Source organism: Typopeltis vanoorti, chromosome 11 (genome assembly GCF_054136105.1).
Source record: "Typopeltis vanoorti isolate ZY-2024b chromosome 11, IOZ_Tvanoo_1.0, whole genome shotgun sequence".
NCBI classification, from domain to species: Eukaryota; Metazoa; Arthropoda; class Arachnida; order Uropygi; family Thelyphonidae; genus Typopeltis; species Typopeltis vanoorti.
Window position 1 is genome coordinate 16,808,489 of NC_143559.1, and position 15,965 is coordinate 16,824,453.

At 37.8% G+C, this 15,965-nt stretch overlaps 1 protein-coding gene across 2 annotated transcripts in view; it reads right to left on the minus strand.

Moving 5' to 3' along the window:
• LOC150101332 (inactive tyrosine-protein kinase 7-like) overlaps nt 1-15,965 on the minus strand; it is a 340,607-nt gene that overhangs the window by 70,380 nt on the left and 254,262 nt on the right. For both annotated transcript variants that reach the window (XM_090400047.1, XM_090400046.1), the window contains exon 5: nt 4,617-4,756. In XM_090400047.1, coding sequence (XP_090256173.1) covers nt 4,617-4,756 — 140 coding nt within the window. The remainder of the gene's footprint in view (nt 1-4,616; nt 4,757-15,965) is intronic.

Consider the following 15,965-nt stretch of genomic DNA (forward strand, 5'->3'; position numbering starts at 1 on the left):
GATGGGGAGGAAGTGGAAAGGATCCAGAGACGAGTGACCAAGATGATAGCAGGTCTGTGGAATGAACCTTATGAGAACAGGTTGAAGATTTGTGGGTTGCAGAGATTGGACGATAGGCGAAGGAGGGGTGATATGATTGAGACATTCAAATTACTGAAGGGTTTCTATAAGATTGATCCAGAAGATATTTTTGAAAATATGACTGGTGGTGGGAGGACTAAGGGCCATGCATGGAAGCTGGGCAAGAGCATGGTTGACAAGGGTGTTAGAGCTAGGTTTTTTACTTGGAGAGTGGTGAATGAGTGGAATAAGCTTCCAGAGTCTGTTGTGGATGCTACGACTGTGAATGAGTTCAAGGCAAGGTATGATAGATACTGTGTCAATATCAAATAGTTGTTCTTGACATGATGTTAGGGCCTCCCTCGATGAGTCTGTCGACTCCTTGGAGTTGCCCGGAACAATAATAATAATATTTATATAAAGCTTGCTTTACCAGGATGGAACACCCTAATAGAGTGATCTTTAAAGAGTTTGACTATATCATCCACCTTGGTCACCTAACTGCAAAATTACAGCTGTATAGTATACTGATGAATCTGTATTGCAATAAATTCATGGGGGCTAAGAGATTTAGGATGGATAGAGAGTTGAAATTTACAGGAAATGTTACAAAAGTGGAGCACAACACAGAAGATCATTTGGATATTGAAAAACACTAACAAATAAGAAAAAAGGATGTTACAATAACATTTGTTCATGTCAGTTTGGGATAAGGAAGTAGTGAAGAGAATTCAGAGGCAAGTGACCACGATTGGCATTCTGTATAATCCTCTCTCCAATAAATTGAAAGTTTATAGGTTAAAAATTTTGGTTTATATGTAAAAAAAGGGGACAGATAGGATCCCATGAGTTAATAAAGTGATTTTATACGATAAGTTGAGAAAGAGTGTTGTTAGCAAAGATGTGACGATTCCTCCCCACACACACACACATCTTTCTCTCTCTCTCTCTCTCTTTGGAGAACGTTACTACCAGAGATGGTTGTTAAGTGCTTGGTTAGCAAATGAGTTTAATAGATCCCATGCAATGTGAGTTGAGACTCCATGGAGATATTCACACACACATGAGAGGTTACAAAACCTACTGTACATAACTGTCACATACAAGGATGGTCTTAAATTTTTTAACATAATCTCCCTTAACACTAATACATTTATTCCAGCAATGCGCCAGCGCCATTATCCCGTCCCTGGTGGTTCTCAGTAAGATCTGCAAAATATCCCTCTACTCTTGATTCAAAGAAAAACACTGACCAGAAAGGAAGAGTTTTAGTTTTGGAAAGAGACAGAAGTCAGAGAGAGCCAAATTTGGGGAACAGGGTGGATGTTCCAACAAGTGCAGATCCCTTAATTTTCCCATTGCCAAAACACCTTTGTAAGCAGGTACATTGTTCTGATGAAAGATTATGTTTTCCTTCTGCAAACCAGGTCTTTTCTCACGAATTTTTTCGTCTAGTCTGGTTAAAAGATCGGAATAATATTCCCAGGTTATTGTTTTACCGTTTTCAAGATAATTAATAAACAAAATGCGTTTAGCATCCCAAAACACCAATGCCATGACCTTTCCTGCTGATGGAACTGACATTGTCTTCTTTGGCACTGAACAACCGGCATCTGTCCACTGTTTTGACTGTTGTTTAGATTCTGGTGTGTAATGGTGAATCCAAGTCTAATCCATAGTAATAAATGGATGCACAAAATCAGTTTTATTCTTGTTAAAACGCTACAAGCACTGTTCAGAGATTTTCATGTGAGTGCGTTTTTGATCTGCTGTAAGCAAGCGTGGCATCCAAAAGCTTTTTCATTTGCAATTCTTCAAGCAAAATATATCTTACATATTCTTTTGAAATGCCTATAATCTCAGCAATTTCACGCCCTTTGACTTGCAGGTCATCCAATACCATATTGCACTTAATCAATGATATCTGGTGTACTTTTTTTTGGATGTCCTTCATGTGGATCGTTTTCAAGGCTGGTATGGCCAAGCTTTGGCCATACCAGCCTTGTCAAAAATGAAGGAGAAGAGTTGTTTATTATTTTAACGGTATAACAGAACACAGAAACTAAGTAAATAATTAATTTATTAACTTAATGCTGATATTTCGCTGGTGTTATAACCAGCATCTTCAGAGCACAAAAACACTGTTTGTCACAATACGCGAGACTATAACAACATGGTGTACTTAAACAAAATTGTAGCAGCAACACAAAGACTAGAGTCCTGATTTTGGCGCCCTCTATCTGAAAAAAAAAAAAAAAAGCTATCATATATTACTAAAGTCCTAGAAAAGTGCTAGTTTTTTCTTAATATGACTGTCTCCCAGATCTTCGGCAAGTTAATACAGCCATATCTGTTGAGATTTGGAGTGTGTTTTAGGGCTTCTGTCGCCTCTAAGAACAATCTCTCTGATTTATACGGGTTTCTGTGTAGTACTTTTGTGTTTTTCCAGTTGATCCTGTGTGCAGGGTATCCAGAGCATGGTCTGCTAGGCCCGACTTCCTATAATGATAATTCTGGACGTATCTTTTATGTTCGCTGATGTGGATGTTCACAGTTCTTCCTGTTTGACCATAGTAGGCTTGATTGCATGAGCAGGGTACTTGGTAGACTCCTGGATGTGATAAAGGAGGAATGCTGTCCTTGGGTGAGCGGATGAGGGTAGCTAATTTGCTACATGGTCTGAATGTAGTGCGTAGTTTATGTTTATTGGGAATTCTTGAGATCTTTTTGGATATGCTTTTAATGTAAGGGATGGTGACTGTTTTGTTGTAGTTCTCTGTGGTGGATGGTGGGAGGGGTTTCTTAGGAGTGGTTTAGTATTTTGTTTATTTTATGTGGATTGTAGCCGTTGGCCAAGAAGGTGTGGTGTAAGTGAGTCAGTTCAGCAGTAAGAGCCTTGTCATTGGAACAGATTGCTCTCGGTCTGTGGGTTAGCATTTTTAATATGCCATATTGTTGAGAAGGATGATGGTGTGATTGTTTGTGTAAGTATCTACCTGTATGTGTGGGTTTTCTAAAAACTGAAAATGATAAGGAACCATGTGGGAGACGTGTGATGAGTGTATCCAGGAAGGGCAGACAGTTGTTGGCTTCCAGTTCCATAGTAAAGTGGATTTTTAGATGTTGGCTGTGAACATCCGCATCAGCGAACATAAAAGATACGTCCGGAATTATCATTATGGGAAGTCAGGCCTAGCAGACCATGCTCTGGATACCCCTGCACACAGGATCAACTGGAAAAACACAAAAGTACTACACAGAAACCCGTATAAATCAGAGAGATTGTTCTTAGAGGTGACAGAAGCCCTAAAACCCACTCCAAATCTCAACAAATATGGCTGTATTAACCTGCCGAAGATCTGGGAGACAGTCATATTAAGAAAAAACTAGCACTTTTCTAGGACTTTAGTAATATATGATAGCTTTTTTTTTTTTTTTTTCAGATAGAGGGCGCCAAAATCAGGACTCTAGTCTTTGTGTTGCTGCTACAATTTTGTTTAAGTACACCATGTTGTTATAGTCTCGCGTATTGTGACAAACAGTGTTTTTGTGCTCTGAAGATGCTGGTTATAACACCAGCGAAATATCAGCATTAAGTTAATAAATTAATTATTTACTTAGTTTCTGTGTTCTATTATACCGTTAAAATAATAAACAACATGTTCGACGAACACATAAGTCTGTCCACACGTTGAAGGAGAAGAGTGCTCATAAACTTTTATGAACTTTGAATGAATTTCTTTTGGTGTTAAACCTACTTTTACAAAGAATTTTATAACCGCACGATACTCAATTTTATCCATTTCAAGGGATACAGACAGCACTTTTGCTTCAGATAGCTGTATAAAACAAACTATTTGATAGAATGACTTGCAATTTCACATGGATGCTTATGACAGATGTACCAACTTAGAAAAAAAAAAAATCTTGTCGATAGTGTTGCCATCTATGGTCGAGGCTGAGAACTTTTTAGACCACCCTTGTGTGTACAATATACTATAATAAAGCACCAGATAACTGTAGATAAGTTTTTTTAAATCTCTTCAGAAAAGAAATATTGTTATTGCCTTGAGAACCGTATACCATTCATAACACTATGTTGGAAAAACTGAGTTGAGTTAAAACAAAGAGACTTCATGTTTTGAATAGAAAACAGGTTGGAACTTAGATTATTCCCCCTCCTTTCTCTTCTTAGTGAAGAACTACTATTCTACAAAGTCAGGGGGATAGGGATCATGCAAACAGTGACATTTAAATGTTCCACTGAAGGTTTACTTTCAGGAAGGCTCAAAAATCATTATATTATGTGCCTTTTCCTTACTAGCTGTTTTTCTTCTATTGTATAATTACTAGCCTTTGTTATACTGCACAAAAAACATGCTTCCTGAAAAAATGAATGCATTTTGAATGATCTAACGAGTTTAAATTTTTTAAAGAAGGATATGATTATCCTGTCTTACCCATGACAGTTTTGATTTACTTTGTGAATTCTAGTTTCTATTTCTGTTTATTAAACATGTTTTAACATATCTGAATGCTTCTCAATGTATACTCACATGCTATGCGAAGATGAGATGCATATGTCTGTTCTGGCGCATTCTTACTAGAAGCACTTGTGCCCACACATCTGTATACACCTTTGTCAGAATTTTTTACAGAAGAAATATAGAGAGATCCATTTGGAAAAACTGTAAATCTAGTTTTAAAAAAAAAAGATAAATAAATTACTTATGATATGATGTACATTATAGAATTTTTTTTATTTACTTTAAAAACAAAAATAATTCCTTGTTAATTATAATAGAGAATGATTATTACTTAGAACTGAAAGCAATTTGGTATGTTTTTTTAATTGCAAATAAAAAGGCATATCAGTATGTTTAAAACAGTTGATGCTCTGATGAATACAATTTTCTTATTAACATTGTAATTAATCCATTTCAGAAAATTTATAAGCTGAATGTAATAATTGTTTAAAATTTTTTCACTTTCTATAACCAAATGAAAAAAACTTGGGATCAGAGATAGGTGTTGAGAGTAATTTAATAATAAGATGATACACCTTTTTGCTACTTGGATATGAGAAATATAAATGACTTCTGCATTACTTCAACTTTAACTCCAAGGTCTCCTCTACAAACTTATCATCGTAAACCTTCCACTAAACATGATACATCTGATTAAATCATACCTCTCAAACAGGAAAACTCAAGTGAAAATAAATGAAACAGTCTCAACCCAACGGAAAATCCTGGCTAGAGTTCCTGTTCGACATCTACATGGCAGACATCCCTCAAAATCCTCTCACATCCACCATCGACCTTTATGCAGATGACACACCTATACTAGCCAGATCCCGCCAATCACATCTCTTAACCAAAAAACTACAAGACACCATCCTGAATCTAGAAAGATGGTTTACAGACTGGCGACTACAATTAAACCCCCAGAAAAGCACATCGATACTCTTCACAAGAAGACAAGCATCCCCCAAAGGAGACATCACCCTGTTCAACTCGAAAATTCCCTGGAAAACTGAAACTAAATACCTCTGAATACTTCTCGACAAACGTTTATGCTTCAACAGCCACATCAAGAGCACATCATGCACCAAAGCTTCAAAAGTTATCACTCAGCTGAACCCCCTTGATCAACAGACACAGCAAACTAAGCTCAAGAAACAAAATTCTACTCTACAAGACAGTGATCTGTCCCACAATTATATATGCCTCCCCAGCCTGGAGCCATACCTCCAAGACAAACATCCTCAAGCTACAAAGACTACTGAACAAGTGCCTGCGAATGATCCTGGACTCCCCGTGGTTCATCAGGAATGAACAGATCCACCGTGACATAAATATCCCCTACATCTCTCCACTACTATATCATCTACACATCCAAACCAACTAATACAACAGGCTGGAAACTATGACGGTAATGACCACTGGAAACAAAAAAGACCAAAAGCTATCCTAACACTGAACAATGTGTAACCACTTCTGCCCACTCAGGGTGAGCTAAAATAGCTCACAAATCTCTCCCATCACTTCTCCCGAAACAGACAACAGGGAATATAAAAAGCATGAAGCTTCACCCTCTGCACCATATATGTCCTGTGTCAACTTTAATATGGAGTTTGAGGACAGGACTTTTGACCTGATCGGATGTATTACTTTAGACTGTGCCTGATTGAATTTTATATAAGGTTTTTCGGGAATCTCACATTACATTGGGGCTAACACAGTTCGAAACCTACTGTCTCTCCCTCTACATGAAATATGCATGAGGTCTGATGGCCATGTAGGCCTCACCTGCAAAGAGGACTAGTGGTGGATGAATGGTACTTTAGGGAGGTAAGTTTCTGCACTGTGGCCAAGTGAGTTCTCAACACTCCTTTTCCCTGTTTTAGGGTAGTTAACTATAACATATAGGCCTTTGACAGGATACCACATGGAATTCTAATCAGTAAATTGCAGCATATGGGAATGGACATAGGGTTGGTGAGATGGATAGGAGGATGGTTGACGGAGAGATATCAGAGAGTGGTTTACTCAGGAGTAGAGTCCACAAGACGGCCTGTGACTAGTGGTGTGCCACAAGGATCTGTTCTTGGACCACTGCTGTTTAATTTGTTCATTAATGATATAGGAAAGGATCTGAGAGGAACAGTTAATTTGTTTGCGGATGATGCGAAGTTGGGTAGGGCAATAGTGAATGCAGATGACGTCAAAATTTTGCAGGATGATTTGGATAGATTGGAGGTCTGGGCTAAGGAGAATGGATGTCAGTTTAATGTGGCAAAATGTAAGGTTATGCATTTTGGGGTGAAAAGATTGGCGGCAGTTTACTGCATTGGTGGAACCGTGCTCCAGGAAATTGATGAGGCACGAGATTTAGGAGTGTTGGTAGATAAGGAATTGAAATTTAGGGGACACATTGCAAAAGTGGCCAAATCAGCTCAACAAATCACTTGGTTGCTGAAGAATACGTTGACAAGCAGGTTATTGTTCCTCTGTATCGAGCCTTGATAAGACCCCATCTAGACTGCTGTGCTCAGATTTGGTTACCTAGGTTTCTTCTTGATGGGGAGGAGGTGGAGAGGATCCAGAGGCGAGTGACCAAGATGATAGCAGGTCTGTGGAATGAACTGTATGAGAACAGGTTGAGGATTTGTGGGTTGCAAAAATTGGTTGATAGGCAGAGGAGGGGAGATATGATTGAGACATTCAAATTACTGAAGGGTTTCTATAAAATTAATTCAGAAGATATTTTTGAGAACAGGGCTGGTTGTGGGAGGACTAGGGGACATCCATGGAAACTGGGCAAAAGTGTGGTTAGTAAAGGTGTTAGAGCTGGGTTCTTTACTTTTAGAGTAGTGAATGAGTGGAATGCGCTCCCTGAGTCTGTGGTGGATGCTGTGACAGTGAATGAGTTTAAGGCGAGGTATGATAGATACTGTATGAATGTCAAATAGTTGTGATGAATATGATTTGGGGCCTCCCTCGATGAGTCTAATGACTCCCTGGAGTTGCCCGTAATAATAGTAATAGTAATATTGTTGCTGGTAGACACCTGTATGTGTCTAAGGGATTTACTAGTGGACCCTCAAAAGTCCACAGGATTATCTGTAATCTGCTCGGGACACCTGAGCAATCTCTATTCTTTCTCTATCTGTGTCTTTACACATATTTCACTTATTGTTGTCATGGCAAAACTTCTGAATGGGGCCATATTTAAGGAGGTATACAAGGAATTTCGCAGACTGGGAAAACTGCTGAGTGACCACTGGCCAGGAAAAGTTAAGCTTTTTGATACATTCCCCCTCTCAGCAGTCACAGAAGACAAAATGGATGATATAAGTGACGAATTCATTACTCAGATACAATCAGACTTTGTACACTCCCAAATCTAGAAGATTCTACATCCCAAGTCAGCATCTGTCAGACCTTGGAAACACATACAGAATTCCAAACGGTCAAAAAGAAGAGAAAAATCTCTACCAACATCGAAGAACCCAAAACAACAGAGATGGAATCAATTAATGTACCTAAAGAGAAGGTACCACCAGTCATCTTAAGGGATAAAGAAAAATGGATTCCTGTCTCTTCAGCCCTCAGGGAACAAAACATCATATTCTCATGGGCCAAAAACTCTGACGAAGGAGTTAAAATTCAACCTGCTACAATCATGGACTATAGACAAATGACCAGATTTATGGATAATGCAAATCTCCCATACCATACCTTTGCTTTACCCAGCAAAAAGAACCTGAAGGTGGTTCTTCGTGATGTTGTCGAAGGTATCACTCCTGAAGTTGCAAGACAAGCTCTTCACCATCTTCCAGAAAGAGATTCCTGCAAGGCACTCAAACCATTATAACAACCATCTGTCATTAGTAAAAAAATTCAAACCAAAGTCACTCATGATAGTAGCATGGAATGCAAATGGATTATTAAACAAGGCCTTGGAACTTCAAGAATTTGCGACTCGTCTCAGTGCTGATATCATCTTGATTGGTGAAACACACCTAAGACCAGCTAATAACCCTAGAATTCATGGCTACACTATGTACAGAAATGATAGACTTGGCGCAAGAGGTGGAGGCAATATATAGATCAAGAGTTACCTGAATCATAATACAATACCCAACCCCCAAACCATAAACCTGGAGGTGCATACCAGCAACGCTGGCAGTCTAAAGATCTATGCTGCTTATAATCCTCCAAGCATTCCTCTGCTGACAACAGATCTGGACTTCATATGTGGATCAAATGACTACATAATAATAGGTTTTTTAAGAGACCTCAATTCAAAACACAGCTTAGTACAGCTCTTCAATTAACACCAAAGGTTGCACACTATTCAACTAACGCAGTGCTCAACTCCTGTTGTGGCCGGTACTACCGAGCCCACCCACTTCAGCCCATCAGGTAGCTCCGATGTGCTAGACATCGCCATTTTTTAAAATATAAGATACCAATATAAGTTGGAAACAGTTAACGAATTATCTTCTGACCACAATCCCATAGTGCTTAATCTAGGTTCATCAGATCAATTCTCTCCCCCCCCCACACACACACATTCATACCATGGGACAAGTTAGCCAAGGTTCTTCTGGATTATATTGGTCCGGTGCCCAACATCAGTGAAAAGGAACAGATAGACCCAGCAGTAAATAACACCCATACAAATTCAGAAAGCAATAGAATCAGTCAGGCAAACCGCTGTCTTCCACCCAACCAACCGTATCCTTGAGGAAATCATGGATCTAATTGGAGCAAAAAATAGAGCCAGAAAGAGATACCATAATACTAGAGCCCCGCAAGACTGAACAACCTAAACAGAGAAGTTTGTGAAACTCTTCAAAAATACAAACCATCAATGCTGAAGATCACTCTGTCTGGAAATTCTTAAGAGCCATCTGCACCAAAAAGCAACTCATACCCCCTATACAAACCAAGAAAGGAATTGCTCATATAAAGGGACAGCTGAAGCACTAACAGATGACCTTGAATCACAGTGCAATCCATCTTATGCAAATATAAACATTAACCTTGTATACAAGATTCACCATTGTGTTAGGACAACTTTACGACAGCATATTGATAATTCAGAATAAATCCCTCCCACTGCTCCGGCAGAAACAATAAATATCTTAACTAATCTAAACAGTAAAAACGCTCATGGCCCAGATGACCTAACCAACAGAATAATAAAACTACTTCCAAGAAAGGCCATAGTCCATATCATCAACATTACCAATGCCATTTTTAGATACCAGCATTTTCCAACTGCTTGGAAAACAGCCACTATCATGCCATTGAAGAAGCTAGGAAAAAACCCTCAACTCCCCAAAAGCTACAGACCTATCAGCCTGTTGTCCAGCCTCGGAAAGGTGATGGAGAAAGTGATCCTCAAGGCTTCAAGCAGAAACTGATAAGTTAGGAATTTTGCCCAACGAGCAGTTTGGCTTCCGCAAGGCCCATAGCACAGTTCAACAAGTACACCAGCTAGTGCAGATCATTACAAAAGGCTATAATTGGAAACTCCATATAGCTGCCATCCTCATCGATGCCGAAAAGGCGTTTGACAAAGTATGGCATCAAGGCCTTCTTTACAAACTCATAAAATTTAACTTGTCAATTAAGTTAATAAAAATACTCCACTCATACCTGAAAGACAGATATATGCAGGTCAGGATCAGTTAAATGATTTCCTCCAGATGCAGGGTCTTGGTAGGTGTGCCTCAGGGCTCTCTTCTATTCTCAATCTACGTAGCAGACGTTCCGCTGAACCTGAGAACAGCATTCATTGCATTATATGCAGATGATACTGCATGTAATACAATGAATGCTGTTGAATGAAGCAAGATCTCTGAGCCCAAAACTGGCAACTAGAAGAGAGCCCTGAGGCACACCTTGCCTCAGGAGTGATTCTTACCTCTTGGAGTGATTCTTGATAGAAAAACTCCTATTCAACAATCATATAAGACACATTGCCTTAAGTAATCCAAAGTAATTGCGCAACTCTACCCTATGAACAACAGAAAAAGCAAACAGGATACACAAACAAAGTTAACAATATACAAGATGGTAATAAGACCGGTCATAACGTACGCATCCCCCGCATGGAGCCACACCTTGAATACAAATATTCAAAAACTACAGAGATTACAGAATAAGTGCCTGAGGATGATTCTATGTGCCCCTTGGTTTATTAGAAACTCCCAGATCCATAGAGAAGTCAACATTCCTCACATCTCTTCCCTTTTCCTAGATCTATCTTAGAAGTTCTTTGCCAAGACAAGCAACCACCCAAACCCGCTGATCAAGGAAGCTTCTTCAGAATATAATGAAGCAGAAAGCTACAAATATAAAAGACCTAAATCAATCTTCAGTACAGCTGAACACAGCTAATTTCACTGCCCACACTGGGAGAGCTTATAGCTTATAAACACTCCATTCAAAGTTCTTCCATTACAGACAAAGGGGAATATAAAGGCAATTTTGCTTCACCCAACTAGCCAGAAATTTTATTCGTATTCAACTTTAATATGTCTTCTGGGTGTGGAGGAACCACTAATAGCTTCTGCAGGGTGGGTCTTTGTTGGGCTGCTTTTTCCTGGAAGATGAGTGGCTCTGCTCACTGGTAGATTAAGCCTGTCACTGAGTAGAACCACTGCTTAGTATCCTTTAAGTGATTGAGATTTAATTAGCTAAATGATCTTTTTTAAGTCATTCATTGAGGTTGGGTGAGCTGAGGGATCACCCTAGTTTTAGGAGAAGGCCTGCACTTAAACAAAGCTGAGGGTCTTGATCACTGCCTATGGTATGGCCTCTACTGGTGTAACCTTAATTGGGTGCACTGGTGGATGCCCTGCCCTGGGTGATGAGCAGTTCTAGCTGGTGACCTGTAGAGGTTACAGGTCACTCAGAGGTGATGAACAGGTCTGAAAGTAGTTGAGGTGCAAACTTGTTTGCTTACACTTGAATAAAGGATTAAACCATGCCATGCAGAAGCATCAGATTTACACATTGGCAGGCAAAAACCTACCACTAAGCTGAGCATCTCAACTACTTTCAGACCTGTTCATCACCTCTGAGTCTGGCTCCCACTGATGATACCTCATTAAAGATCGAAACCGGTCTGGGTAGTGACCCTTCCCATAATGCATTGCATTATACACACCCGTAAGAATATGTGCTTTGCATTATGGGATACTAAGGCAAGTAATGTGAAGTCATGAGCTTCTATATACGAGTTGCCCAAGTCCTGAAAATAGTTCAGGTGCAAACTTGTTTGCTTACACTTGGATAAAAGATTAAACCAAGTATATAATTTCTTGGTATCTTTAATTTATAAAGGGTATCAGTTTAATATGGAAAAATGTAACATTATGCATTTTGGGATAAACAAATTACCAGATGTGTATCACAGTACTAGTTCCATACTAATGGAACTGGACTCCAGAAAATTGATGAAGTTAGGGATTTGGGGATAGTAGCAGATAGAGAATTGGAGGTTAAAGGACATATTGCTAAGGCTGCAAAGGTAACTCAGAGGATTACTTGGTTATTGCTTTATAAATAAAGCCTTATAAAGAAGAATGATAGCTTTAAGGAACGATAACTTCCTTATCTAAGCTTGTAAAGCTGAGATAAGGAAGTTATCATTCCTTTTTATAAAACCTTGATACATCCACATCTGGATTACTGTATGTAGGTCTCATTGCTTGGGGATAACGAAATAGCAGAGGCAATTCAGAGGTGAGTGACCATGATGATGATGATGTGTGGTCTCTGGAATGCTCCCCATGAGAACAGATTGAGAGTTAATATTCACTTATTGAGAGTCAATAAATGAAAAAAAAAAAAAAAAAGGAGGAGGGGGAATATACGATAGGAGCATTTAAATTATTTAAAGAGTTTTACAGAAATGATGCAGAGAAAATATTTCGGCACTTGGAGAGGGGCAAATAAGTTCTCGGAGTGTGACGAATGAATGGAATGGGTTGTGAGTGCTATGTTTGCTATTGGGTTCAAGGAGAGGTGCAACAGATATTGCATGAATCACCCACGGTGAGCCTTCAGACATCATGGAGGTGCACATACCATAGAAATAATAATAATACTGTCATAATTATTTGAAAAGTTATGCATTTTAAACAACATGACCATATACTTAATATACAACATTACCAATCATTTTTGACTGCATTAATTTTTTATTTAAATAATTTGCTCAACCGAATTGATATCCTTAATTTCATCTGTTTCCTCTAAACTTATTAATATGTAAGCAGTAGCTGGTCAATGCCCTCCTTTTTGGAATAATATTCTTCAACTGCTATTACCAAAGATTGCAATCTGCAGTTCTTCAAAAACAACATCAAGCTCTGCCTGTAAACCAGTGTTTCTTAACCAGGGGTGCGAGCTGGAAAATATACCAGCACATAATGACTAATTATTTAAATCACATTTGCTTTTTCCACGAGAGCAAAAAAATTATGCAAACTAAATTATATTTAAGATATATAATCTTTCAACCTATACAAAATTATTCTATTTCACCAAGAATATAAGTTATACATATTTTTTATTTGTCACATTTTAAGAAATTATAAACCACTATAAAACTACAGCAGTAAACATAGTAAATTATATTCGAGGACGGGCGCTTAATCATCTTAATCATCGTATCTTTCATGCTTTTTGCGAAGAAATCGGTGTTAACCATAGTGTGCTTCTCTATCACACTGACATAAGATGGTTCTCCAAGGGACGTATGCTTAACAGGGTTTTTGAAATGCACAAGGAGATGATTCATTTTCTTACTAACCAGAATTGTAATTTAGTTCAAGACTTTGAAAGCAGTGGTGCAGTAGTTCGATTGGCATACTTAGCAGATATTTTTGCTCACCTAAATGAATTAAATATATCAATGCAAGGGTATGCATAATATCTAGTAAAAAAATTTGCTTTTATTGAAAAACTAACAATTTGGATACGTTGAGTTGAAAATGGTAATTTTACAAGCTTTCCCTTGCTTGATGAAATTGTTCTGGAAAACGAAAAAATCACAATTTTCCCTGAAATTGTAATGCAAAAACTGATTGATTCTTTTCATGGATATTTTTCCACGGGAGATATTGGCAAAGAGCAGAGGTGGATACTGGATCCATTTCTTTTTGATCTTAATTCTATAAACGACGGTAATGTAAATAAAAACTTATCTTATTGAAATGCGAGCCAATGCAAGTATTCAAATGAATTTGAAAAATTGTATTTAGAACAATTCTGGTGTACTCAGAACCATTCCCACAACTGGCAAAGGCAGCATTGCAGACACTTCTACCATTTGCTACCACTTATCTTTATAAATGGGATTTTCATCACTTTTGCACATAAAAACAAACCCGAAATCGCTTAAATGCAAGTGATGATATACGGGTAGCCCTTTCGAAAAAGGAACCTCGCTTTCAAAATATTATTATGGAAAAGCAACAACAAATTAGTCACTAAAATTGATATGTTATTTTGATTTTATGCTGATACATATATGTATATGTATTTTTCAATAAATTTTCTTTTCTAACAAAAAGGGGATGTGGGCCAGCAAAAAGGTTAAGAACCACTGCTGTAAACAAGCACAACTGTTTCTGTGAAGTTTATATGGCTAGCGTTTTCTATGAATTTCATTTTGAATCCAGGAAAACACGCTATTTTACTTGTCCTATTTGTCGTCAGCCATTGGTGATGGTTAATTTATGCATACTCTACAATCAGTTTTCTTTCTTTCAAACAATTAGGCTTCAAAACAGCAAAGTAAAGCATCACGATTGTCAAACATTTAGAAAAGGGTCGTAGGAAAGCGTAGCTATGCAGAAGACATGCGTTGATCTTGAAGGAGGCGGCTCTGTTGTTGAATAGCCAAAAAAGCTTATGTTGGTCCCACCAGAGCATTCCTCGCAACGACAGATTCCTCCATATGATAGGTAATCCACTGTTTGCAGGCTGCCAAACTGAGTGTAAACAATTAAAAAAACTTACACAACTAACTTTATGACGATGCGCATGTAAGGAATTATAAATAAAAATCTGAAAAAGGGATGCGCTGACGTTAAAAACTATAATAATAATGGATTTTGAATATTTATATATGACATGTTTCACAATGTCCTCTGATTTTTCCGTAACTTTTTTTTTTTTAAATCAGATTTGCGCAGTCACATCCGCCGATGCCGTCATACATCCTTTCTTTGAGATAGCAGTTTCGCCCTCCCCAGCCGAGGTTAGGTGGTTCGTGTGCTGATGAAGGTGTTAACAGATGTGAGGGAATGTGTCTGCTTATTGAGTTTATCGACCTGAGATATGATCCTAACAGACTCGTATTTTGCTGAATATAGACGAACAAAAAAAAAAAAAAAAAAAAAAAAAAAAAAAAAAAAAAAAGCTAATTAAAGCTGCTAAATCATCAGACAATCCTGGAAACACAACCACCGATGAGATACTGATCCTTATCAGATAACTCGATCTTGACAAGACAGCTATAAAATTAGGAAGCTTATAACAAAACCCATCGCATAGCATATTCCTGTAACTATTTGTTTCGTTGACCTGCTGAGCTTGGCAATGATGTGTGTGTGTATTTTCTTCCCTGATGAAAAATGCAAATAACCCACAAACAAAAGCGTGTTCTAAACTACAGTTTATAAAACCCATTGAAACAAGGAGAAACAAAAATATTTTAAATGCAAAGATTTTTTTTTTTTTTGCTATCCGTTCGCATTGCCTTTAAAAAATAATTAAGTTAATTATAAGAACAAACTCGGACGGACGCTCTTTTAAAATAATGTAGGCGTGGTGTGTTAATCTCTGTAAATTAATTTTTTTTTTTTTTTTAATTTGTAGAGAATGATTCGTACAATATTCCTTGTAATCTACCAAACCCTTAAATGGATAGTTCCTTGATTTATCTTAACGCAAGGACAATGGTACATTTTTTTTAAATTACTAAAATTGGCAAAAGACAATAAAATGTATTTAGCTTTTGAAGATAATTCTTGCAAAATGCCAATTCTGAGAATAAAGCAAAGCCACGCAGAAGTCACAAAAATAACAGCACGCACGAAAAGATTTTGGCATTTGTAAACGAAGTTCGTCTTCTACAGTAGCGTCCACGTTGGCTGCTGCCACTGTCTCCTAGAATTTATAATTGTTGAAAGTCATCGAATTTTAGCAGTGCTTACGTTGATAAACCAATCGAAGCTCCCTCAACTCAGTGCATGGTTTCACTACCCACACTGCAAAATAAATTTCATTAAATATTCCCATAAAATATTATTACTGTTGTTATATGAATTATATAGCAGTTATATTTGTTGAATACTTTTTTACGCTACTTTA